The 26,799-nt window shown below is 42.9% G+C and overlaps 2 protein-coding genes and 4 non-coding genes across 6 annotated transcripts in view; 5 read left to right on the top strand and 1 right to left on the bottom strand.

Annotated features, from left to right (window-relative positions):
• Positions 1–541: 541 nt before the first annotated feature.
• eogt (EGF domain-specific O-linked N-acetylglucosamine (GlcNAc) transferase) lies at positions 542–14,724 on the top strand. Its single transcript, XM_020087146.2, has 16 exons — positions 542–668; positions 1,937–2,189; positions 2,654–2,754; positions 3,022–3,130; positions 3,331–3,425; positions 3,516–3,620; positions 5,424–5,530; positions 5,793–5,896; positions 6,845–6,937; positions 7,273–7,344; positions 8,091–8,177; positions 12,003–12,071; positions 12,383–12,444; positions 12,559–12,678; positions 12,965–13,067; positions 13,304–14,724. The coding sequence occupies exons 2-16, from the start codon at positions 1,986–1,988 to the stop codon at positions 13,448–13,450; spliced, it is 1,578 nt and encodes a 525-aa protein (XP_019942705.2). The 5' UTR covers positions 542–668; positions 1,937–1,985; the 3' UTR covers positions 13,451–14,724.
• On the bottom strand, positions 3,732–3,803 carry trnae-cuc (transfer RNA glutamic acid (anticodon CUC)). Its single transcript has one exon. It is a non-coding gene; the product is annotated as a tRNA-Glu (tRNA).
• Positions 4,044–4,116, top strand: trnar-acg (transfer RNA arginine (anticodon ACG)). The gene has a single exon. It is a non-coding gene; the product is annotated as a tRNA-Arg (tRNA).
• On the top strand, positions 8,357–8,428 carry trnae-cuc (transfer RNA glutamic acid (anticodon CUC)). The gene has a single exon. It is a non-coding gene; the product is annotated as a tRNA-Glu (tRNA).
• Positions 8,804–8,875, top strand: trnae-cuc (transfer RNA glutamic acid (anticodon CUC)). The gene has a single exon. It is a non-coding gene; the product is annotated as a tRNA-Glu (tRNA).
• A 3,073-nt stretch (positions 14,725–17,797) lies between the features above and the next one.
• Positions 17,798–26,799, top strand: part of tafa4b (TAFA chemokine like family member 4b) — a 35,675-nt gene continuing 26,673 nt past the window's right edge. The window contains exon 1 of the mRNA XM_020087147.2: positions 17,798–18,325. The gene's annotated coding sequence lies outside the window, so the exon portion shown is untranslated. The remainder of the gene's footprint in view (positions 18,326–26,799) is intronic.

Below are 26,799 nucleotides of genomic sequence, written 5' to 3'. Positions count from 1 at the left end.
GATGGGATATAAGGTCCCATCCCAGTCAAGAAAAATGGACAGAAGCTGTAAAGGAAACTTAGTTCTTGGAAAAAATTATTAAGTACAACACAGCTGGAAGAAAAAACGAGAAGAGAAATTAACATTGTTCAGAAGTGTATCATAGAGACAAAGACTATAGAGAGGACTGATGGGGTTATTTAATGAAAACTCATGGACGGACTGAAGGAGGTGTCTTGTTTGTTCTAAATGATTGTAGAAATGTTGAAAATATCATTACAAGACGTGCACACATTTTGTTTTACATTTTATATTTGAGGACTGGGTGTGTATCTTACAGAGACATTTGATCCATCACATTTGATCAGATTCTGAGATGTTGAACTGTTTAATGGTGTGCTTCTACATTTGAATGGTTTGGTCTCGTGTTCTCCAGCTTTGTTTCTAAGTGAAACATTTATTTATAAAGTTATCATTAGAAGAAGTGCTGAGGATTCACTGCGGTCTGCAGAGAACAGTGTGGTAGACAGCGCCTCTCGGTGGGCGGGTCTGCACACTGCAGGCCGGTATAAGGTTTCCGGTGTCATGGCGACCACCGGCACCACAGACGCTTCAGTGAGGAGAGAAGCAGCAGCAGGAGGAAGAGGAGGAGGAGGAGGAAGAGAGGGAGGAGGAGGCTGTGTGCTTAGGTAACATGTCCCTCACTCACACCGACAGCAGACACTTTTAACTTCTAACCAGGGAACATGTCGAATGTTGTTTCTTCGTCCAATTATTTTGCTTCGCGTCGGTTTTGTGAAGAACCGACGCGACACGTTAGCAAACACACGAGTTTCTCACACATTAGCATCGAATTAAGCTCGTTTCCATCCACGTACACGCTTTGAAAGAGAAAATAGTGAGTAATGCGTTATTCCGCCCTCATATACTCAGTTGAACATTAGTGTGTCCTCTCACTCACCGCGTACAATGTTAACTTCAACTAACTTGCTCCAAGCTAGCTCAGAACACAGTAGAAGCTAATTAGCTAGCTAAAATAAAGTACACGTCTTCCTCTGTATTCACATGGAGAACAAAACACATGAATAAAACGTCGGGGGACTCGTTCTCTCGGATTTTCTAAGGATGCCCTAAGAGTTTGTTCAGCTCCTCAGAACATCCTCATGTGGCTGAAGCGAGACAAACACTGGGACACAAAGTTTACTGAACTCATCAGTCAAATTTTATTTGTACAGCCCGTATTTACACATCTCAATGTGTCTCATAGGGCTTATCAAGGTGCGACGTCCTCTGTCCTTAGCCATCAACCAGAGTAACGAAAACGACTAAATAACCTATTAACAGGGAATGAAACCTCAGAGAGAGCCACATGTGAGGGATCCCTCTCCCAGGACTGACAGAAGTGCAGGAGATGCCACGTGTAACTGAGAACATCAGCACAATAACAGTATTCACAACAATGATTAGAAGAAACAGTTTGTAACATAATGGAAAGTGTGTCTATGTTTGAAGTATTAGTACATAAGAACACAACATTAGTACATAAGAAGGAGGTAGCAAAGGTCACACTGTTCATCCATCAGTGATTTTAGGAGGTAAAAATATAGTTAAATCTAGGCTGGGTTGAGAACATGATTGGTTGAGACATGGGTCATGGAAATATAAATGTTGTATAAACACTGGTCTGGAGCTGTAGATGTCACATTATCACCAGCCATGAGTTTTCATGCTGCCCCTTCAGTCTCAGTTGTGATTGTTCAGACAACAGTTGTAAAAAAAGGTTGGCAATACTTCCTGCAGCAGGACCTTTCCTTATGTGGACCTCAGATCCGCCTGGAGCTAAGTTCCCACACTCAAGCTTGTACACACATGCTCTGTATACTGTTGTGTTGGGCTCCCTACCAAGATCACAGAGTGCAAGACTGAGTCCTTGTCTGTTTCTCATCTTTTTTCACAGAGGGCTGTGAAGCCAGGCAGCTGTCTCACATGTCTGTGTAATTCTGACTATGCTGCTCTTGGTAGCGCTTGGAACAATATTTTCTCAAGCTGTGCTCACCACTGAGGAGGATGCGGACACCAACCACGAACCACCAGCGCCGCTCCTCAACTACGGCAGGATCTCCCTGCCGCCAGAGCACATACCTTACTTCCTCTACAACAACAAGAGGGTCGCCAAGCAATGTCGCCTGGACCCACTCTGCCCTTTTAAAGTAAGTAATGGACTTAATCTAATGGACTTAAACCCCTAAATGGTGCAGTTGAGTGAACTGTACAATTGCAATTATAGTTGTGTATTTGGGCCAAACATGTTTTTCGATTCTTACTATTGTATTAAGTTATTTTATTTTTAACGCTGTTACTACAACATCAGCTTAGTTAGAGCATTAAATTGATGTGCAAATATTGTTTTTTATCTACTGTATGTATGGATTAGCTTGGTTGAGTAAGCATATAAAAATTGGCGTGCAGCTCTGTTTAACCTCATGCACTGAATTTTTCTTTTTCTATAGTTTTAATCAATTTAAATCCCTCTCTCTCTCTCACACACTCATGCACACACACATACGGACGCACACACACACACACACACACACACACACACACACACACACACACACACACACACACACACACACACACACACACACACACACACACACACGTGTTACAACAGGATGCCCCTCTGGATTTGTTGGCCTGTTGGGGTTATGAGAAGAACTGTGATCCAGGGAAGCGCTTCGGTTATCCAGTCTGTACCAAAGCTGACTCTGGATGGTACTGCTCCTCACATCACAGTCTACCACACATCATGTTCTCCCCTTGTTCTTCTCATCTGTATAATGCAACACAGTTCACATAATTTACATTCCACATCCTTATTATAGTCACCTGTGATGTGTCAGATACTCTGTTATCTTAAGTATCACAAGTAATAGCAGTCTTTTATTAATTGGTATTGATTTTACCTACTTATAGTATGCATCGTTGATGATCTGTTTTGGTTCTGGCTTTGCTGATGTGCCTACATCTCTGATCTGTTAGGGCTCGTTCACTGGAGGCAGCCCAGGAGCTTTTCTGGAAGCAGGCTGATTTTGGCTACGTCAAAGAACGTCTCTCTGAGCTCAAAACACTCTGCAAGGCCAGCAAACAGGTTAGTATGCTCATTTCCTTAGTTCCCACAGGCCCTCAGAGTCAACAGGAAGAAACATCAGGTAGAAAGAGACCCAGTGTTCAACAGGAGTCCGCAGACAATAGGCCAGATTGTCTGTGGGAATAATTCACACACAGTTCAAGAAAAAGCAACCACTCTCACAATCACTTCCATATCTCTAACCTAATATATTTTTCCAGGGTGACTCATCATTAAGATGCAGCAGCCACACTAGATTCTGTAAAGCAACTAACCTTTATCTGGACCTGCGGAGTCCACGTAGAAGTCATGAGAGGTCAGTACAACTCAAAGTGACACATCCTTGAAGTATGACAACAATACTGATGAGAGAGAGCTTTGAAACTCATCCATGTTTATCCTACAGGTACAAGGAGGACTTCATCCAGATGGGGGAGATTGGTGGTCACTGCAGACTGAACAAGCGAGCGCTGGCTGCTGAGGGAGAGCACAAAAGCCCCTTACAATCCTGGTGAGACAGAATACACACACACTCAGCGAGTGCTAGCCACCACCTTTGTTATGAGCTCTTGGGAATTGCTGAAAATGTGTTCATGGTTCTTTAAATCAGCCATAAAGCTAGTTCCCTGACCGGGAATCGAACCCGGGCCGCGGCGGTGAGAGCGCCGAATCCTAACCACTAGACCACCAGGGACATGAATAGAATAATGATGTTCAGAGATTACGCTCATGCTGAGAAACACCCTCAAATAGATGCATAAAAGACATGATTTCAGCATCAGAGCGTTCACATTTGTTGCTGTGATCATATGTCTGAGGGAGTAAAGAAAACACATGGCCTTTCAGAACATTGGCCCAAAGGACATACCCAAGGATGAATGTTGTGGTGGTGGTGGTGGTTGTGTTTATTGGGGTTGGTTGTATTTTTAACACAGGGCCAGTGGCGCAATGGATAACGCGTCTGACTACGGATCAGAAGATTCTAGGTTCGACTCCTGGCTGGCTCGATGATCTTTTCCATCCATTTGTAAAATGATATGTAACGCATGGACTATGTTACTCTTGTACCATATTATACACAGTCAGCAAAGATCGTACTGTGCTGAATGTAAAATGAATTGACTCCTCTCCATCACACTGATCATTGGCTTCCACAGGAGATAGCCTTGCATTCTTAATATTACAGAGAACAGTTCAATATCTTTTTTTACATTTTATGCTTTCATTCCACTTATGTCTGTGTAAATGCTGTTTTACGGGGTTATCAGTCTGCATTTCTGTCTGATACATTTTCATTTTTGAACAACCAATGTCTTGAATATACACTGCTCAAATGCAACACTTAATTATCACAGTATATCAGCAAGTCAGTAAAATTTCAGGGATATCAATCTGTCTATTTAGGAAGTATTAATGAATCAGTTTCACCTGCTTTGGTGCAAATTAAAGTGACAACAGCTGCAATGGAGAGGCAAAATCAAGACAACCCCCAAAAAGGGAATGGTTTTGCATGTGGTGGCCACAGACAGCTGCTCTCAATTTATCCTTCCTGACACGAGGTGGTATCTGCAGCCCAGTCAGGTTGCACAGGTAGTCCATATGTGCTGTCGCAAGAAGGTTTGCTGTGTCTCCCAGCATAATCTCAAGAGCATGAAGGAGATACCAGGAGACCGGCCGTTACACAAGGAGAGCTGGACAGGGGGTAGAAGGGCATCAACCCAGCAGCAGGACTGGTATCTGTTCCTTTGTGTGAGGAGGAACAGGAGGAGCACTGCCAGAGCCCCACAAAATGACCTCCAGCAGGCTACAGGTGTGCATCTTTTTGACCAAACTGTCAGATCCCCTAGGACATCATCCGCAAACTCATCAGGAGCATGCCCAGACATTGTTGGGTGTGCATACAGGCATGTGAGGGCCATCTACAGTACTGAGTAACATTATGAGTTGCTTTGATAAATGTCACGCAAGTTGGATCACTGGACTCCAGTTTTTCGCTTTGATTTTCGGTATGATTTTAAATCCAGCCCTCAATGGATTCAATGATTTTGGTTTCCATTGACCATTGTTATATAATTTGTTCTCAACAAATTATAGAATGTACATCAGTAAAGATTTTCAACTTGAATGATTCGTTCACCAAGATCTGATGTTTTTTTGAGCAGTGTAACTCAAATCACAGTAGAATTTTTTTTTTTACTGTAAAGTTATTTTGGTTGTAATGGTTTCTATTTCCAAAGTGTGTCACCAATACCATGTTAATGCAGTTTTTCTACAGTACTTCTTACTATACCCCATGTATTTGCTGTTTCTGTAGGTATGCTGAGCTTCAGACGTACATGGAGCTGGACTTTCATCCCATAGGGGACGGACACTGTGACATCATCATTGAAAAACCCACTGTTTTTATGAAGCTGGATGCTGGTAAATAACACACATTTACATGACTCAGTTTAAAGCCCTGCAATCAAAACAAGTAGTTCAAAGAGATCAAGGTAATATTTCCTGTAGTGTAATGCTGCTTCTTACTAACAAAACAAACATAACCTCTGTTGAGGTAAAAATGTACTGAGGGCTTGACTCTAGTTTATTATTCTTTAAGTTTCACAGAGTGATGCCAGTTCACTGATTTTCTATTTTTTAATTATGACATGATGACACAATAATTAATGTGTGTGTTCTTCAGGGGTGAACATGTACCATCACTTCTGTGACTTTGTCAACCTCTACATCTCCCAGCACATCAACAACTCCTTCAGCACAGATGTGAACATCGTCATGTGGGACACGGTGCGTTGTTATGAGATGTGGTTGTTCAAATTGAGAGGAACATTCCTGCTATTACAGCTGGAAATTACTGCTATTCATTAACAACTTACTACTTTGTTGCATTTTATGTCACCCTTCCAGACTGATGCAAAAGAAAACAAATTTTAAAGATGCTCATGTCACATCTTTATTTATATGTGAAAATAAAACATGAGGCAGGACTTTCCGTGTGGCCTGCCTCCAGTAATCGGTGATTGTCTCTTCTAGCTACATAAGAAATAAATTCACATTTATAAAATTAAATCCTCCAGCTGGGCTCACTTTATAGGACTTCAAAGTCTGTTCTTTGATCACAAAACAAGATTTCAAAATGCTGATGCATAAAGCGTGTTATTATTTTGACATATGGAGGGATGTTTTCTAGCTTCCCCTCTCTTGTCTGATGTTACTGCTCAGAGTGATATGAAAACACAAGTATCTAAAATGAGCAATGTAACCAAGCAAGAAATCAAACACTAGTTTGCCCGCAGTTTACAATGTCCACAGTTTTTGTTGAACAAGTCAGTGGCATGGATGCCTGATGAAGACATCAAGGGGAAACACCAGTTGAAAAACAGAATGATTTATGGGAAGCCTTATCCGGCCCATTGTTCCCCCACCACGCATGGAGGTAGAGAGGGAAAAAAAAAAAGAGGAGGGGAGACAGAACTGACAGGGAGAAGGAAAGCAGTGACCTTTCATCACAGACTACACTCTGCAAACCAAACAGGTTCCGGCTGTCAGATAATAGTGTGCTAACAGGTTCTGTTTAAAACTAAAGCCTCAGTAAAGTAAAAGTTTGAAAACATAAGTGACTCCCAGCACTGCTCACGGCTATAAATGATTTTAATTTTATTGCTTTGTTTTTCATTTCAGTTGTGACATTAATTTAAACATTTGTTCCCTTCTTTTTTTTATGTCTTTCCTCAGAGTTTTTATGGTTATGGAGATTTGTTCAGTGAAACATGGAAAGCCTTCTCAGACTATGAGATCATCCACCTGAAGACCTATGACTCGAAAAGAGTAGGTATAGCACATTGTAGGAGGGTTCTTATAACAGACCATCATTCCATTTTGTGGCAGGGTGTTGTTTTTCCTGTGTGAGCCAAGCCATAGGGATTACACAGGAAATATTATGTTTGCTGTATCTGGAAACAGCAACAACGGTCTGGTTGAAATATATGTAGCAAACTGCAATGTTCAACCATAGCTTTGATAAGAAATTAGCACCAGGCATCTACACATATTCAAAGTCCATCAGTACATGTGAGTATTACATGATGACATATACAAAAACAAACAGATATCTGGTCCATGTTGAATACTGTCTTCATTCATTTCTTCACACTTGTCCATAGGTGTGTTTCAAAGATGCCTTCTTCTCCCTGCTTCCCAGAATGAGATATGGACTCTTTTACAACACACCTCTCGTAAGTTACCCCCCCATCCCCCCCTCCACACACACACACACACACACACACACACACACACACACACACACACACACACAAATATATGTGTGTCCACTAACATATTTTTGATCAAATTGTACTGTCCTATTCTTTCAGTGTTGCCTTGTTTGTGTCTGCATTTATGTTTTTATCTCACATTTATTTTTTGATAAATTCATGCATAATGATTGTTTAGCCATAAACATGCAGTTCAGCTCAAATATGAATGTGATGTATTCAAAAGCTCAGCAAGAGCTCATGTCATTTAAATGATAATTCTGAGGAGATGGCTATAAAGTTGATACCATGTAAATGTGTTGTCCTGTGTTTGCTGCCTTGATATGTGAAATATTGGTAGGTCACACTCAGGCAGAGGCTTTTGATTGCCCATGGTGCACATGTTTATATTCATGTGCTCATATTTTCAGCTGCAGTGAGAAATTCTCAGACTTGAGTAATGCATGAGCTCATGTGATATTCATACCAGGGAGATGAGGAAACATGTTTACCATTGTCATATTCCCAGTGTAGTTCCCATTACTTTTTTTCAACTATAGTCCAAGTGTGTTCAGATCAAATTTGCCTCCAATTTTATTTCAAATCAGAGAGATTGCATGACTAAATAACACAATGATTATTTTAATGCAATATTTTGAATTGAACTGATGAAAAATAAATTGCATATGTGACTGATATGGACACTTTCTGTTGTGTGCTGATGGCAGATCTCAGACTGCTACAGTGATGGGATGTTCAGGGCTTTCTCCCAGCACATCCTTCACCGGCTGAACATCCTGCAAGACGGGCCCAAGGTAGGATGATCGTCTTTTAGTAAACACTATTTAAAGCTAGGGTTGGTAATCCTGGAAAAGTGAGAAAGAGCTGACTTTTCCTTGACTCACCCTCTAACTTCTAGCAATGATCAACACAGTTGGTAATAACAATAACCACATGTGATGATAATTTCAGTGCTGCCAAATGGGTAGTTGACTCCCTGGTGGTCTAGTGGCTAGGATTCGGCGCTCTCACCGCCGCGGCCCGGGTTCGATTCCCGGTCAGGGAACATTTATTACTACTGTTCAAGGTGGTCATATATGTCCCTGTCCACTTGGTTTGTTTGTTTGTTTGTCAGCAAGAATATGCATAAAACAGATTCACAAACCACGCCCAAATTCCTGCCTCGGTATGTTCTCATTCCTTTGGGCCGCTGCTCTGAGAGGCCATGTGTTTTTTTAACTCCGTCGGATACATGATCACAGCAACGAATGTGACTACAGACACGTAAAAATAGATCAAAGCATTAAGAACCTTTGAATTATTAGATCAGTTAGGTGAGGGGGACTTCATTATTCTAACTTTTTAAAGGTATGCCACTTTTCTTCATGTTAGTAGGTAGCTATGACTCGATGCGTCTTGAAAAAACCAAAGAGAAATAGTGTCCCTGGTGGTCTAGTGGTTAGGATTCGGCGCTCTCACCGCCGCGGACTGGGTTCGATTCCCGGTCAGGGAACTAGCTTTATGGCTGATTTAAAGAACCATGAACACATTTACAGCAATTCAAAAGAGCTCATATCAAAGGCATTGGCTAGGGCTCACTGAGTGAATGTGTGTATCCTGTCTCACCACTATTTCAAGGAGCTCTCACAGTAGCTGCTGTTTGCAGTGTTCACACTTTAAAAAGAACGTGTTCAAAGTTCAGTTAATGCAGATTAAAATGAACTAGTTCATAGTTCATTTTGTATTGGGATGATTTAGTAACAAACTTCCATGATCATGTGTTTAGTTATTAATCTATGGTGTCTGATCATGTCTGCGTGTTGCTCCGGTCATTTTATCACTGAGTCCTGACTGAGTGTTTTGTCTCATGTTACACTGAGCACAACATGTTGACGAGTCATTTTTCATGATGTTTAAATTGATCAGGTCCTGATAACTAGTGATGAGTGTCAGAGGGGAGGAGGAAACAGAAACTCCAGCTCAATACAAACCAGCTTCAGCTCTGATCATGAAGCAGCTGATCACTGAGCAGCTTTGACCAGAGAAACTCTGTGTGTTCACTGTTTCCACTGTTCTTCAACTAAGTCTCTGACCTGCTGCTTCATAAACGAGCTCTGATCTCCCATTCTGTGTTTCAGAATATATATGTATATATATATATAAATAAGCATATACTTATCTTTTTGCAGGGTTATTGCTCAATCGTGCTCAGATAAAAAACACAGCCGATATTTAAGATGTAACTTTGCCTTCAACAACTACACAAACAGAGAGATAACACAGTGTTCTGTGAAACCAGAGACTTCTTGCACGTTTGAGGATTTGGTGTGCTTTTCACACGTTCCAAAATAGCATGAGTGAAAGGAACAACTGGCAGAGTGATAACAAACAAGTCACAGTTCGTTCCTTGCATGTTCAAATCATTGAATCAAAAACTGGTCAGAGTAATATATAAACATCAAAGTACTTTTTGGCTAATTAACTTAAGATCTGTTATATATATTCATCCACAAATGGCTCCACTGTTGCTGCACTAGCAATATGTTCACCTCTAGTGGTTAACTTCTGATGCATCTGTCCTGGGGGTTTATTTACAGTCAGGGAACAAAATGTTTTATTCCTGCGTCTGTTTTCTGTCCCTGTAGTAGTTTGAACAGCTGCTAATGTAGACAGTGTGAGGGAGAAGGTTTCTCATCTCCACAAGTGTTCTTTCTGTCTCTGTTTGTGTACTTACATTTTATGTCACACTCCATCTTACACCTCTACTCTAATTCTTAGTCATTCTTCCATTATTTCTCCTTATGTGACCCAATAACAACACATTGTACTTTAATTCCCTCTGATATGATAAGAGAAAAAAGTTGAATGGAAGAGGTTTAAAGTTCCTGCTAGATCCTGCTGTACTCTTTTACAAAGCTTTTGGTAATTATTTTCAAATTGTTGTTTATATTTGTTCAGATTTATTTCAGAGAGTTAAATCAAAGTTATGGCAGTATGTTATACCATTATGATCCATGTGGTGTGCATATTGATTTATTGAATTTCCTGTCTATCTGTATTTCAATTTTTTAAAATACATTGTTGCCTTTCAGCAAGAAGGGTTATGGGATTGAACCTCACAGCCAGCTGGGGCTTTTCTTTTTGATATTTTGCATGTTCCTCCCTGTTATGGTTTTCTACTACTCAGGCGGCTTGCAGTCCAAAGTCATGCAGGTTAGGTAAGAAGTAGATTCTAAAAGGATTATAGTTGTGAATGTAAGTGTGAGTCAGCCCTGCGATATGCTGGAGAGCTGTCCTGGGTGCACCACACCTCTTGGCAAATGTCTGCTGGGATTGGCTCCAGCTCCCCCATGACCCTGAAAGAATAGATGGTTTAGATGATGATGTATGGATATTACTTCATCAACTGTATTTCAGTTGTAAGAGTGACTCTGACAACAAGTAAAGGCAACCAGCTTCTTGGAGAAAATCAGCTAAACATGTTCACATACAATGAATAACACATTCCATTCAATCTGTTGCAATAAATTGACAAGAAATTGTTCGGCCCTTGGAATTTAAGAGATTTATCAAATCAAAGTTTCAGAAAAAGGTCTTGTACTAGGGCCAATATGGTACAATTTCTCTTCAGAGTTGGAGAGAACTCTCAGCATCGTTTCAATTTTTCTTTTTATTGTGTTTAGTAGCTGTACTTCAGTCTTATAATAGTAAGGAAAGCCCTGTCCTATATCTATAACTCTTCAACACTCCTCTTGGGACTTTTATGACCCCGGGTTTGAAGTAGTTGACTGTATCTTTATGACCCGTAAACCCCTGATAACTTCTTCCTTCCTCTGGAGCAACTCATTGGGAATTCATGGCTTTCATTGGAAATATGCTAAGAAGCTTTTCAGCGAGACATGAGGCTGCTGGCGATATCAGAGCAGCTACTGAATGAAAGGTCTTCTCTGCCTTGACCCTCTCCTCAGCTCCTCCTTTCATTCCTAGATTAATGGCACAGCCGGAGTCTCAAACCGCTGCCCTCGTCCATTGTGTTCTGTTCATCCTCCACTCCTCTCCTCCTGTCTACTCCTCATCATCATTGGCTCTGGTCTTCCTCAGTCCAGCATATTTTTTTAATACCTTCTAAAATATTTTAAATAGAGGTGGTTAGATCTGTTCTGAATACACATACACTCACTGCTTGTAGTAAAGTGCTGTAGTTAAGGGGTAATTTAATATATACAGATGATCACACAGGTTTTATGTTGCTTTAATTGTCATCAATGTCATTCGATTATAGTCAAATTATGATCAATTTTAATTTCCCCTATATGCTACAAATGGTGACACCTGAAATAAAGACAATAAGTGCTCTGTCAGAACACAAGGTGGCAGTAGAAGAACACGGAAAAGGAAATGACTGTACTGCCTGTGCATCTCAGAAAAGTAAACTTGAGGTTCCACTTAAAAAAAATAAAAAAAATTTAAAAAAAGGCTTTTTAATGTGACTTCAGCTAATTTTTATCGGTTCATCCCTGATGTCTAGAGACATTTAAAGAAGAGGGCTTTAAATTATTCTGAATGAACATCATGTTTTCCCAGCTGCCTGTCTTTTCTGTCCTTGGCTGATTGATTATTGGGTGCATCACTTTTTTCAGGAGGGGCGTGTTCGTGTCACCCTGCTGGCACGCAGCACGGAATACAGAAGGATATTAAACCAAGTGGAGGTGAGTCCAGCACCACCTTCCCTCCCTCCCTCTTCCTCTTTCTTCCTTGCACTTCATCCTATTCTACCACCTATCCTCCTTTCCCTTTCTTCTGTCTTTCTCTTGCTCCACTCTATACAGCTCCCCCATTCCCTCAGCCCCTCTTCTCTAACATTGATTTACTGCCCGCCACTGTTAAGTGCCTATTTAAAATCTTATTTGCTATAAACAGTATGATTAAAAAAAAAATGGCCTGGGATTTATATGGTCAATTCCCATATTTGTTTACTCTCTTATTGATCAGACAACACGTCCCTCTGTTGTTGTTGCAGCTGGTAAATGCCCTCAAGACGGTGCCTTTACTGCAGGTCAATGTGGTGGACTACAAATACAAGTGAGTTATAGAGGACTACAAGAGCTAGAATAAAGAAGGTGTTCAGCTTTATGTAATATAACAGTGTTCACACAACGAAGATGATTGATGTCTGACTCCCTGTCTGTCTTTCAGGGATGTTCCCTTCCTGGAGCAGTTGAGGATCACCCACAACTCTGACATCTTTATAGGGATGCACGGGGCAGGTCTCACACACCTCCTCTTCCTCCCTGACTGGGCTGTCATCTTTGAGCTGTGAGTGACACTTAATGTTTGCGCGTGTGCGTGCGCATGTGCGTGTGTGTAGGGGAACAGAGAGAGCGATGGGTTTGGCAGCATGCAGAGCCCAAAGTACCCCTCAGCCACTTGGTGTATGACTGTGAAATAATGCCTAATTAACCAGGCATTCATCACACCCAGCTACCTAGTGTAGAGCGTGTGTGTGTGAGAGAGAGAGAGAGAGAAAGATGGAGCATAAAGAGTAAAAGTGAACCAGACCAAGGAGAGAAAGAGATAAAATGGTTGCATCTGTCCCTCCCAGATATAATTGTCAGGATGAGAGTTGCTATCGAGATTTGGCTCGGCTGCGGGGCATTCGATACGTGACTTGGCAGAAAATGGACAAAGTGGTCCCACAGGACAAGGTAGGGGAAACTCCGGTACCCCCCCCACACACACACACACACTCACTTGCACTCCCATTCTCACCTTCAATTATGTGCAATTATAGACACAGCAGAACAATTTCTCTCTCATGTTGTTTGTGTGTCACCTGAGAGGAAAGCCCACCCACACACATTTCTGTTCTGCCTTGTTGTGTTGTTTCCCTGTGCTTTTACGTTCATTCATTATAAACCCTTTCCTCTAACGCCTCTCACAGGGTCACCATCCCACCCTCGGGGACCATCCCAAGTTTACCAACTATTCTTTTGATGTGGGGGAATTCATGCGGCTTGTGCTGGAGGAAGCCGATTACATCACACACCATCCCAAATGGCTGCGCCGAGCCCTTCATGATGAACTGTAGACACTCAGAGAGGTGCAAACAAATGGCTGCTGAAGAACTTCCAACATGATCCAGCCTTTCGTTGTGATCAACAGACATCTTGACTATGGCAGTGTACGTTCAGTATTTTTATTTCAAAATTACCTCACAACCAGTGGTCTGACAAAACGTTTGTCACCTCCTGTCCACTGCTTTGATAAGTCTGGAGGAGTGAAAGCAGTATGGCAGACAACTTGGGTTAGAATAGCTTTCATCAGCTCTATTAGTGTCAAAGCAGTTAAAGGACGAGGCTTGTGCAGTTGCAGTGTCTGGAGAGCGTTAAGAGAGCGTTAAGATGTGTCCTATGTTTCTTCATTACCTCCACTGCATCAACTTCATTCCACGCAGATAAAGTTAGCTAATGAGCAGCTGTTGCGGCGTCCTGTCACATGTGACATCTTGTCACATTTGATCAGTTTCACCTTGATGTAAGCCTCCTCAGTGCTGTTGACAATCACAGTGGAGTTTCTGAGCACATCCAGCAACACCACTCCAATGTAATGTGTTGCGTTCACATGCTAGGTTTTTCACATATAGTGTATTAGCAAACTTTTTACTTTACGGTTGTGAAATCATGTTTTAAGTTAAGTTCATCAACTCAAAAACTCACAAAAAAAAAGAGACAGAGAGTAAGTGAAAACCTCCAACTGCTAAGAGGCTTTTTTTGTATCAGTGAAATACCATTATCAGTATTTGTGCTGTACAGTAATACTTTCATACGTTAATATAAAGTATTGCGAAAGAAACTATTTGCTTTTTAAAATTACCTTTTACAATGCCGTCTTAAAGTTTACATAGTTTTCTTTACAACTGTCACTGTTATTTGAGCTCAACTCCAGTTTGATTATTGATACAGTTCCTTTTGATTCTAAAGGCCCATTTTATTGGAATTTTCTTTGCACTTGATCAAATGAAGCACATTGTCAGGGTGGTCAAATGATGAGGGTGCTGCTGCCAGTTGTTATCTCTCCTCAAGCCTTTTGAGTGCTGCTGGTTTTACACTATACAGTAAATGAGTCTGGAAGAGAATGAGCACAATTTGTATGCAATCTGCTGCAATGCACAAGAGCATTTGAGAGATCAGAAGATCATTTTCGTGTTTCTTGGCCTTTCCGTGAGCTTGATGTTTTATTTATCGATGAAACCAGTTTGAACTGAGTCAGACCTTCTTTGGTCAGGGCTCTGCTGGTCTTGTGGGTGATTTCATATTCTAAAGCTGTGTAAAATTTGAAATAAATAATTCCAAAAATGCTGAAGCATGTCTCCTGTCTGCTCTGGCCACATGAGGCATTTGAGATTTAATTCATCTTAATTTAATCAATCATCTTTTGATGTCTGACCTTGTGGGGGGTAAAAAGTGAGGCCTCTGTCTTGCCAGTTTTTGCTGATGCCAGACAGCTCTTTGCGGCGGGTTTCATTATTTTAGTAAGTTCAGGTCTAAGGAGGAAAAGGGCTCTTCGCAAAAGGGCACTAGTTCAGTTTTTACTGTCACCATAATAAATCTGGATGGCCTCAAAAACTGCAAGTAGCACATTGTAGCCACGTGGGGGCAGTACAACACCACACATGAGTCCAAATCCTCACCCTGCGCTGTGTGATGGCCCCAGACAGACTGGGGTAGAGAATGAGAATGACTTATGCACAAATATATCCAGTGGGTCACAAGGAGGCGATGTTTGTAAAAGTGTCTTTGCTTTAATATCACAAGTTTGATGTCAGCAGTCGTGCTCCTGGCCGCTCTTTTTGCGGATGTTGTGTCTGAACTTTCTGAGTATTGACAGACACCGGGCCTGTCTGGGATGGACACTATTTATGGCCCTGCTCGGGTTACTGCCAGTGACCTCGTAAAGAAATGAAGAATCTCTATGCAGGGAGGGGATCAAAAGCAGAGGAACCAAGATGTCTGTTCTCATTAACCTTCGTGGCAGCTACAAATCGATGGCCAAGTCCTGTTTCTCAGCGCAAAGCTCAGCTGCTGGATGTTTCTAAAACGGAGCACTAGAGTGGAAGAGAGCAGATCAGTAATTTAAAAATTATTCAACCCCATTTTCGACAAAAAGCAGTTCACAAAGTACTCAACTTCCTCCTCTCGTGTGTGTGTGTGTGTGTGTGTGTGTGTGTGTGTGTGTGTGTGTAACCTTATTGCGTCATTGGCCATCAGGGCGCAGCGTGTGTGCTCATGTAGTCAGAGGTGCTGCAGGCACACTTTCTCTCACCCATCATCTACAAACAGGCCCCACATTTACTGCCTTGAGCCTCGTTTTGAGTTCTCTGGAAATTCACCTCTCAGACTTCTTCACCAGCCCCGCCTGTGTGGCCGTATTTCGTCATGCCATAAAAGTAATGATGTGTTTTCCTTTCGAAACGTTAAATAACTTCTCTCTGCTGATAAGTCGTATAGGTCGTATGCTCTGGAAAATAATGGGCCTGAGACGCGTCAGGACAGGAGATCTGTAATCCCACAGGAGATCTTATAACCCCCTCATCTCTGATACATGACACTCCAAGATGCCTTCTGCCTTTATGCTCTTACCTTGCCCTCGGTGCTGTTATATATTCGGACGATTGTGCGACCTAACATATCAGGGGTGCTTACAAAAGGGAAACGAATACGTAGGCCTACTGTGAAATGTTAAGATTGCTCTGTAACAACAATGGAAAGTACAAGGGAGTTAAATTAAATTTAACACCTCACACTTTTAAATCCACCGGAGTGTTACCGCAACATGACGTGGTTTCCTCTGATACTATCTGACCGATGTGAGGACGGATTGATGAGATAAGTGCTCTACGGGCTTTTGAATCCATTAGCGGCCTCACTGTTAACTTTAAAGGCCTCCGATTGCCTTTGTGACACACAGGTTCAACTACTTGCCGCTGCAGACAGGATATATTATGTTTTATCAACTTTTCCGCCTCAGTTCCACTTCACACATTCAAAGCACCTTTGTCTATTCCGCGTGAGAAGTGGATTAACAGCTCGACAGCAAAGTAAACGCAGAGAAAAGCCCATGCAGTGACAGGACAGCCCGGAGCTGTCCGTGGTGCTGAATTTATATGCAGCGCGCTTGGCTCTGTCCGCGGTGCTGAAAGCAGGGATTTTATTTGATTTTAACTTCAGTTTAATGTTTTTATCTGACTCCTGCAACTTACAGGGCTTCACTCCTGGCGAACCTGCATCAGCGTCTAATCTGTTCTCAGTTCCAAGCCAGACAGATCGATTTGTAACAGATTCAAGCCTTAGATGAATCTGCTGAAAATAAAACAACACTTTTCTCACTCTATGCACAGGGAGCAGACGTGGTCAGAGGGAGTGGAGGACAGTGGGTGCTTGGGATTGCTCTGTGTTGTTTGCCGTCACATTCGGTGCATGGCTCTTTTATTGTAGTTTTCCATCTGTAAACCACTCTCAATGACACCTGGCCCGCCGTATATGGCACCAGTAGTGCAAGACATCTGAACGTATCGGATACCTCTCACCTTGGGTCGTTAGCAGACATCGACCTCCTCAAAGTCTTAACGACTGCAAATACAGCGCAAAGCAATCAATCGCCATCAACGCACTGGTGTATAGTGAAGGGATGGAATAATTGATAGGCTGTCTCCGTGTGCGTAATGAAGAGGCGGCTGTGATTAAATTCTGTTTAACATGTCGTCGAGCGGGGGAATGGGTGGGGGTGGGGGGTAGATTGAGACCACTTCATCCACAGAACCAAGTATTCTGCACGAGGTGGGCTGTAATGTGGCAACACCTCAGTCAAAAACCACGGCAGTAAGTTGCACAATGATAATGAAGTAGTGAAAACTCAAGGTGAAATATATCGTTATTGCTCAACTTCTATACCAGTTGTAACAAAACTCAGTAAAACGTGTACTCATATATCTTACTTAAATCCCATGTAAGATGTATTGCAGTCCTACAGGCGTATACAATCAAACGTTTACACCCTCAATTTTCCGTTTGTATTGTCTTGATCCCATTCTTGTAACAAAAGATAATTAGTTTGTCCCTTAGTTGTTGTACACGTTGTATTTGTTGTCCCTGTCACCTTTTAGGAAAGTTAATTGAACCAAAGTCTTAAAAGTACATGAGTAATAGTTAAAATAAAACAAGATGTATCTCTATTCTCCTTGGACATACAGCTTTACAACCGTGCCCCTCGTCCCCTCCACCCCAACAATCCAGGCTACTTGTAAACTACATGACATCAGTGAGGAAGGGGGGAGTAAGAAAAGGGGGGAGGTTGTTCTTTGGGAGCTGGTGAACTGGGCGGGCGCTGTTGCACGTGTTCTGAATGGGGAAGACGGGCTCGCTTCGCATTTCTTGTGTCCAATCGATCCCCGCTCGGGAGGAGCGACGGGAGTGCAACTATCAGTCCTACATCACCACACCATCACTCTCATCAGCATCTCTCCGGCGACTCTTACGCGCTCAGGTGGATGAACTTGTGTGTGTGGAGTGGTCGCCAGAAGAAAAAAAAAAGAACACATCGGGTCTCTTGAGAGGAATTACGCACTTTTTGGTGACTTTCTGCTCACTCTGGTTTTGAGATGTTGGGACGCGGTGAGCTCCTGCAGCCAGGTTGGACCACATCACCACTTCTGTGCGGGCTCTGGTCTCTCAGACGGCTCCATGGGGCTGGTTCTCCTCCGGTGTGGCTGTAACCATCCTCACCCCCCTGGCTCGGTGTGTTTGTGCGCGGGCTCCAGGACCCATGGACAGCAGCCTCAAAAGGATTGGAGCTTAGTGGAAAACAAAACCAGTGGAGTTGAAGTTGGAAGTGGAAAAGCGGTCTGTGTTCTCACCTGGATCATTTACAATTCCTAGTGATCATGTCATCGAGTCTATAGATTTGGGTAAGATGTTTTCTGTTTTTATTCAAATTCCATACACATTCACCTTTTAATTACTCTTACCATGGCGCATGGTCAATTCACTACTGTAAGGTCAAGGGGAGACTTGTTCTGTGGAGATTTAAACATTTGTCCACCGGCAGCAGGGAGAGAAGGGGTGGTGAGTGGCTGACTGACTCACTTAACGCCTGGTGAGCTGATCGCAACTTTGATGTTCTTGGCTCAGGGCGCAGCGGACACCTCTTTTTTGCAGAGGGGCGCTTTCTCAAAAGAGAAGCAGGGGTTCCAACACAAACCTCTCTGGTCTCCAGGTGAGTCGGCTCCCTACGGCGCGTGATTGTCGTGCGTAAAAATGGCACACATGATGCGCCGAGAGTCGGTATCACTGACCGTGTGTGTGGCGCTGAGATTGAGGTGAGGTTGATGCAGTGTTTCGCAGCTGTGTGGTTGAATAAACGATGCTGTCGCAGCTCGGCGATGCTCAACACCTATTGAGTGATCTTTCGTGGACGATCCGCTGACCGGGCTCTTTTCTAATCGCGCTGCACGGATCGTGACCGGCTGGGGGACAGAGAGGAGAAGGGAGAGTAGAGGAGAGAGCGCACCGGAGCTCAGACATATGGGAGAGAGATGAGGTGCCGCTGGCTCTTTGAGCAGATTGCGCACAGAGGCAGAGGGAGGTGTGTTGCAGAACCTATTGGCACTCTCTATTGGACGCACACACTACGCACGTACATCCCCCCTCTCATTCACACACACACACACACACACACACACACACACACACACACACACACACACACACACACACACACACACACACTGTGAGATGAGGAAAATTACTTGGTGCATGTTAATGGGCGCAGTAATGAGACTCAACCCCTATCGTGTTGTAATTGTTAGTCATCCTTGTCTCCACCCCTCCCTCCTTCGCTCCCCTCTTTCTCTCCCTCCCTCCCTCTTCTCCCTCTTTTGGCTTATATCTCTCTTCGTCCCGCTGCTCGACTGTGCAATTTGTAGTGTATTGAGAGAGTGTAATTATTCCCCCATTGTTTTCGGCGCGCGGCACTGGCACTCCACAGAAAGTGGTGTCATTAGTGTGACAGGGCGGACAGGAGGAGTGGGAGAGGGAAGGGGGGGAGAAAGGAGAGGCCGGTGGAGGAGAGGATCGGTCCAGGGACTTAATTCTCATTGACAGTCACATTAACACAGGAGCAGCACTCTTAATCCTGGGGAGATTACTCTCTCCAACCTGACCCCCTGTCACCCAGCCGTCCTACACACACACACACACACACACACACACACACACACACACACACACACACACACACACACACACACACACACACACCTGTATGAGGGTGGCACTCTGACGCCTGGCTGTTCTGCTTCTCCTGTCTGCAGTAGATGGCCTCTCCTCTGTCTTTGTCACCCTTTTCCATTGCCTCACACCCACCATTCCTTCTCTCTCACACACACACTTGGCAATTACTCCTCACACCAGGCTTCTCTCTCATCTGGACCCTTCCTCTTCGCCCCCCCCGCCCATGTCCCCCAAGCAGCTCCCAGCCATGGGACTGACACTATCCTCAGAGGGCCATTCGGCTCTACATGTTTCAACAGCCTCCTATCTACTTATCCCACAGAGAGCTGTTCAGGATGACTGGCTGGGAACAGGGGGGGAATGGATTGTGTGCATTTGTGATTGTGCATGAGGACACGTCCAAGCAGAGAGGCGACGGGCAGCAGCGAGGGAGGCGAGAGAAATGAGGTGGAGAGACAGAAAAAAATATTTGTGAGAGATGAAGCAAGGAAAGATGCTTGTGTGTGTGTTTGTGTGTGTTGTGTGTGTGTGAGAGAGTAATAGGAGAAACTTTACACAGTGGAATCTTGTGTATCCATGTGCTTGTTCATGTGTGTAAAGGTGAGAAAATAGTTCATGTATGAAAGGCGTACTCTGTGATATGCTAGATGAATCAGACATGTCCGTCTTGAGAGGTGACTGCAGTGTGACGGATTGGAGATCACCTCCGCACTGCACACACACACACACACACACACACACACACACACACACACACACACATACACTGGCATTAACAGATTGACTGTGATGAATGACTTCTTCCCAACTGAGAGGAGGAGGAGAAAAGTACAGAGGCGTTCTTTCATGCCACCGGCAGAAAGATGGAGCGAGGCCTCTCATTTGTAAACGACAGTGTCCCGGACAACTTTTCATCTAGGGCAGCCTCTGGGTGTATTGAGTCAGAGAGCATGAATTAGCGTCACACAGAGGCAGTGGACAATAACACCTTCACTCATCCTCATGAAATCAGGTTGAGGGGAAATCCACTCAGGGCCTGATGTCTCTTCTCCAACAGGAGATCCATAACCCTGATGGACGAGGGAGAGATATTAGATAAATGAGTGTGCGCAGGCTGAGTATCTGTTTCTTGTCTCAACCACAATTGGACAGAGATCTTGACCCCCAGGGTGAAAGAGGGTAAAGTTCAGATGCTCCTGACGGTTGCACAGTAGAACATGTGATACCTTCATAATAGCGTGTGGTGGCTCAGACAAGATCTTCTGAATTTGAGACTCTTTGAATGAGCTGGGTGCTCAGTTATTATAATGATTCATAACCTGTTGGAATACTGAAGCTCAGAGTGATTTTTATCTCTGGCTTAATCTGCATCAAGAACCCATAAACTATTGAATTTAGTCAATAAATTGAATATTTTCACATTTTGAATACTTCTGTTTCCAGCCCCAACTAACCATGGTTTAATAAAGAGCTCATAAACTGACCAGGCTGATATATATCCGTAGATATCAGTTTATTGCAGGTGGATGGTATCACTGATCAATAACCTGCAGTGCACAAATATTATTTTAATAAGTAAAGAGTGTCACCAATGGTAAAGGCAAGAATAATGTTTTCATCTGTTTATAATTCCTAAAAAAGCAAAAACTAACAAACACATGAAGGTATTGATATCAAGATTGATTGATTGTTAGGTATTTGTGTTGGTAGATATCAGCTGAGATATCTGTAAACTTGTAATTATCTGATTTCTCACACCATTATCGATATTTCCAAGTTCAAAGATATCTCAGCAGATATTTTAATCAATAAAAACACATAACAATCCATCAATCTTATGGTTTCCTTAAATGTATATTGATAACATATCGGCTGATATTTCTATAAACTGGACAGTGTCTATAATACTGAAGAAATCCAGCATTAGTCAGGCTGCACCTAAAAGGCTCAATATTTTATTTATATAATTTTTAATCTTATTCACTATTTTGGATCCATGTTTTTTTTCTAGATTTATTTGGATGCACTTAACTCTGTCTATGAGTCTGTTTGGCTTTATAATGTCATAGTATCTGTCTACCTGAAGACATTTGAAATGATTATTAGCCATTGCATTAAAACCACTCCAATACAGTATAAGTTCAGAGTTTGCCCTCATCACACTTATTGATAACAATGAACTAAAATACAGATGATTTGATCCTCAAAGTTTTTTTCAATATCTTTCAAGCAAAGGTTCTTATGTTGTCTACAAGTGTGTCCTTTGGTTCTGCTCTCTCCTCTTTGTCAGACAGCGACAGAGAGGTCTTGGTCTCCTGTGTGGAGCGTCACACCATCCAGACTCTTTTAATTCCAGCCAAACACGTCATGTCTTGATGGGCAGCTCACTCTGCCACATGGTTTCCTCCTGTCTCATTTGTGCTTTTAAAGACTTGTGCCATGCTGCGGAATTATATCTTAAACATCTGCTTGGATTTTTTCAGTGATCAATTTAGGTTTAATATCAGTCATTTACGATAAGGCGAGAGTTTTGAGGATGTCGCAACCAATTTGCGAAAACTGGACGTATCACCACTTCATGGGCCTCAAGGTGATTTTCTCCACAGCTCCGACTCACTTTGACCATGACAAATCTCCCTAAGTGATAGTAATGATTGTAATTGAACAGGCACAGTTCCCTCCCACAGTGCTCTATCTATCACCTTGGATGCAATCTGCTGCTTCCACTCGTGTGTATGTATTTGTGTGTGTGTGTGTGTGTGTTTCCGTCTGTGTGACAGACAGCGAGTGCCTGTTCGCTCCCCTCTGACAGCTGGCAGATGTGCTGGTAACCGTAAGCGACAGTGTTGAGTGTGTGGGAGTGTTAGTAGGTTTGTGGGATTTATGAAAAGCTCCCAACATGCTCTGCAGCATGGGTCGACTGTGACGCTGCGGCAAGGAAGCCGTGCGATGGCGGCCTGGGGCGAGCATCACAGTGACCCTCAAACAGCACAGCGCCTTATGGAAGGGGGTAGAAGGTCTAACCCTGTGGGAGGCTGAACATGAGAGAGGGGCTAATGGTTGTCGGATAGAGGAAAGGCTATAGAGAGGGGGGTGAGAGAGGAAGCCGGGGCCCGGTGCGGGTGTTTTGCTGAATGCAGAGCCAGATTGTATGGATGGGTGAGAGAGAGGCTCCATCAGAGAGAAGTATGGAGAGGACTGGGGGGAATCTGTCAGAGGAGTGAGTGAGTGTGTGTAAATGTGTATGTCCCTGTGCACAGTTTATGTGTGTGCATGCTGGGGGTGATGGCTTTGTAATGAAAACAGCAGGCAGCCAGTGATCGAGGGGCCTCTTGGTGGCTGACTGATGTCAGTCACCAGCAGACAATAGCCCCTCTTGGGGATGGCTGCTCGTCTGAGGATGAATCACATGTGTGTGACCGTGTGTGTGGTCATTTTGCATTCACTGGAATTCTCTGGAATTCATCCAGGGGGTGATTTGAACATATTTACATATATTGCATCAGTGAAATTATTCCTATTGAGCAATATCTTATTAAAATTCTTCCTCATGAAGAAAACCATTTTATCTTGTTTTTTGGTAGAATAATTGTTAGAAGTGTGATGGTATTTGCTAAGGCTAAAGGGTAAATCTACAGGGAATCTGTGTAAGTCAATGTAAAGTACTACCAAACCACAAAATCAAGTATTTGTGTGCGTGGTGAGAATTTGCCTCAACAAGCAAGAGTACAAAATGTTTTTGTGTCAGCATATTCATTCTGTGTGTATGTGTGTGTGTGTTAGGGTGTGTGTGTGTTGGGGTGTGAGGGGTTAGAGGCCCTGCTTGTCTCAGAGGAGCAGAGTGATATGGAGTCATGCTCCAGAGACCCATAGACAAATTAATTCACTTATTGACACTGCTGACACGTCTCAGTGACTTTGTAAAATGAACAATTGATCAGGCTTCCTCTCTCTCTCCGTGCTCCGTCTTTGTCTATCTCTTGCTCTCTGACACTCTATTGTCGCCGACCTCTCTTTTTCCTTCCCTGCCATCTGATCACGCCCTCTCTCCAGCTCCTTCTTCTCCAGCTTTCTTCCTTTTCATCCTGTTTTCTTCTTTTCTCTCCTCCTACCTTTCCTTTTGGCTGACCAGTTGACAGTAATTAATACAATCACATGCATGCTGGTCATTAGCAGCAGAGGGGACTGATATAACCAAGATGTCGGTTTGTCTGCATGTAAGAGTCTCTGTGTGTATCTGGATGTAAAAATAGAGTGTGTGTTTGTGTGGTGTGAAGGCAAAGGGAGACACTGTGAGTCTTAACCTGTATGTCCTTTGATTTAAAGCCATATGAGGCCCAGTTGAGTTGGAGTTTAATAAGTGTTTGTCCGGTGCTTTTCTCCTGGCACAGGGAGGAGCTACGACTATACAGAGGTTGAAGCTCATAGAAAATCAAGGCAGGCTCGACATCAAGGTTGTTTGTTTTCCATTAATCATAATTTGGGCACAAAGCACAATGAATTGCCGCTGCTCTCTGGAGAGTCACTGTCAGGGCCTCAGACTATTTTTTTTCTTTTGGCTGTGGGCCGTCATTTGATAAAAGGAGCCAAAGAATAAGGGTCCAGTCAAGGTTTGGATACGCTGCCACATACACACCAGGCGCGCACGCACGCACGCACACACACGTAAACAAACACACACACACACACACACTTTGTTTCTTTCCGTCTGTTTCTATTTTTTATTCTCTATACAGAACGGTGCAAGGATCAGTGACTGGGCTTGTAGAAAAGTTGTTTTATTACAAGGACTGGCTGTGCTGCCTCCCTCCTCCTCCCTGCTCAGATTCACCTGTTCTCTCCACACCTGTCCTTGTTTTGATCCTTGACTTCGACTGGTTGTGGAGAGGAAGAAAAACCTGCGTGTTAATATATATTGGAGCAAAGAAAAGATGCTTGCATTAAAAAAATTTAGTAAAAAGAAAGGAAAAGCGCTCTGTAGACAATTCTGGTATTTGTGCTTAATAATAGTAAAGTGTGAAAATCAACTTTACATACGTAGTTGTGCATGTACGTGTGTGTGTCTGTGTGTCTGTGTGTGTTCGTGTGTGTGCACATGTTTTGTTAGGAAATCATTGTTGCAGGAAACCACACAGTGGCCTTGCATTGAGGAAGACAGAGAGTCTTTAAAGTTTTTAAATTACAAAAGCAAGTTGTCACCAGCAAGAAAGCAGAGGTGAAAAAACAGGAGTAAGGCATCAATATTGCAGATACTTTGTTTGTCTTGAGCAAAGAGGGAAAGAAAACCTGCCAAAAAAGTGCGTGTGGGTGTATACAGCCGTCTAACAGTGTCTCCTTTTGTTTCCATCTCTCCATCCATCTTCCAGCTACTGCAAAGGGACCCTGACATTTAATAGCATTTTATTGCTTTATTAGAGTGCGCTACATTTACGGCTCGGCCGGTGCCTCTGTCTGTCAGGGACTCAGAGGAGGGTTGATCTGCTCTACGTCGAGGAAACCAGAGACTGGGCTGTGCGGTCACAGACTTGTGTTAGCGAGCGAATGTTTATTAGTCTGGTGTGTTAGTGTCTGTGATTTTCTTTCGTCTCTGTAAAGAAAGTAGCAGAGACCCTGTTAAATAACGTACATGGGAACTTTTTCATACTTCGTGATAGGTACACTCAGAAAAACCAGACCAAAAACAATTCTTCTTTCTGAGTAAACTGTGAACGAAGACTGATGAGTAGAGCATGAGTCTGCTATCGTGTTTAGATGAGAAAGCCAAATATAGAGATGACCGGTCACCAGATGACTTTAACACTTCAGACAGGCATTGGGCGTGTGATTATTTTTGACGGTAGACAGATAGATTCATGGAAAAGGAGATGTATGCTGAGAGATATGAGACAAAGAGCATCTTTAGAAAACACCAGTCTAGAGACACAAAATCAGATGAAACAGCCTCCTGTACATACACACAAACACACACCAAGCTCCACAAACACACACCCGCATCCCGTGGTCACCGGATCCTGAGACCATGGCTTGTGCAACAAGGTGGGATTTGGACTTAAGTGCAGGCCGATCAATCCAGCTGTAATGGTACCTTGGTGCAGGGGCCATTCTCTGAACTCTGCAGTCGATAGCAGAGCCAGGTAATGGCCCTGAATTCAGACTTCAACTGTCTTTCCTCTCTTTTTCCCCATATGGACATTTCACCAAACAGAGGATCCTCCACTTAATTGCTTGTTGGTGTATTGGTGGTAACAATACAGTTTGGGGGGGTTGTGGTGGGGCAACATGGACAGCAGTAAACAGGTGCAGTGTTATATTATGTGTCCCTCAGCTATAAAAAGCCTATAAGAGCCGGCTGCTATATAAAGAATTAGAAATGTACACTTACCTGCAGGACCACATTATATTTAGTTCAGCTGTGGGCATTTTCATAAAGAATCCATACAAAAAAATGTATCCATAACCCGTTTATGGCATGTTCTTTATAATAAAAAAAAAAACTACTAATACAACTAAGCTACCATGTACCAAATATTGTAGTGTGTATGAGTAGAAAGGTAATATATATATATAAAGGCCTACAGTGTGTAAACAGTACATTCAATAACTCACATAATTAGTTATTCATTTCTATGTTTTCCACTGCAAAATATGCAAACAAGTAAAATAAGTGAAAAATAACAAATTATAGACAAATATATAAACATTATTTATGCATAAATACAAAGGCCTTTATAAAAAAGGAAGGGAAGTGCATTACTCTTAATAAACAACCCTTACATACTACGTACATAGTTTAGTCTAATTCCATGTTGCCGTAGAGCTGTGTGCTGTAATGTGTGTGTCTGTCATGTGTCTGACTCACTTGCAGTATGTCCATGATTTCCTCCTCACCCCCTCTGAAGCCACAGCCAGAGGAACTCCCATACACATGTTGGCACAGCATCACACACCCTGTGTCACGCACACATACACATGTCTGGTGAAAAATCGTTGGCATAGGATTAGAACTTGCAGTCGGGGGGTTATATTGACCTTGTTCGCAGAAAACAGAAAACAGTAGGAGAGGAGAAAGTAGAGATACATCCGTGCACACTGATAAAGGAAAGAAAGTGGGGAAAAAGAAAGAGGATATAAGCACGAGCAAACCACTACC

This window comes from Paralichthys olivaceus, chromosome 2 (genome assembly GCF_024713975.1).
Source record: "Paralichthys olivaceus isolate ysfri-2021 chromosome 2, ASM2471397v2, whole genome shotgun sequence".
In the NCBI taxonomy this organism is placed as follows: Eukaryota; Metazoa; Chordata; class Actinopteri; order Pleuronectiformes; family Paralichthyidae; genus Paralichthys; species Paralichthys olivaceus.
This window is presented reverse-complemented; position numbering and strand designations above follow the sequence as displayed.

What these genes read in the sequence shown, in the direction of transcription:
- eogt (XM_020087146.2), top strand. Translation starts at nt 1,986, where the DNA reads ATGCTGCTCTTGGTAGCGCTTGGAACAATATTTTCTCAAGCTGTGCTC. An exon ending in CCACGTAGAAGTCATGAGAG is followed by an intron (nt 3,426 to 3,515) that starts GTCAGTACAACT and finishes TTTATCCTACAG; the next exon opens with GTACAAGGAGGACTTCATCC. An exon ending in TCTTTTACAACACACCTCTC is followed by an intron (nt 7,345 to 8,090) that starts GTAAGTTACCCC and finishes TGCTGATGGCAG; the next exon opens with ATCTCAGACTGCTACAGTGA.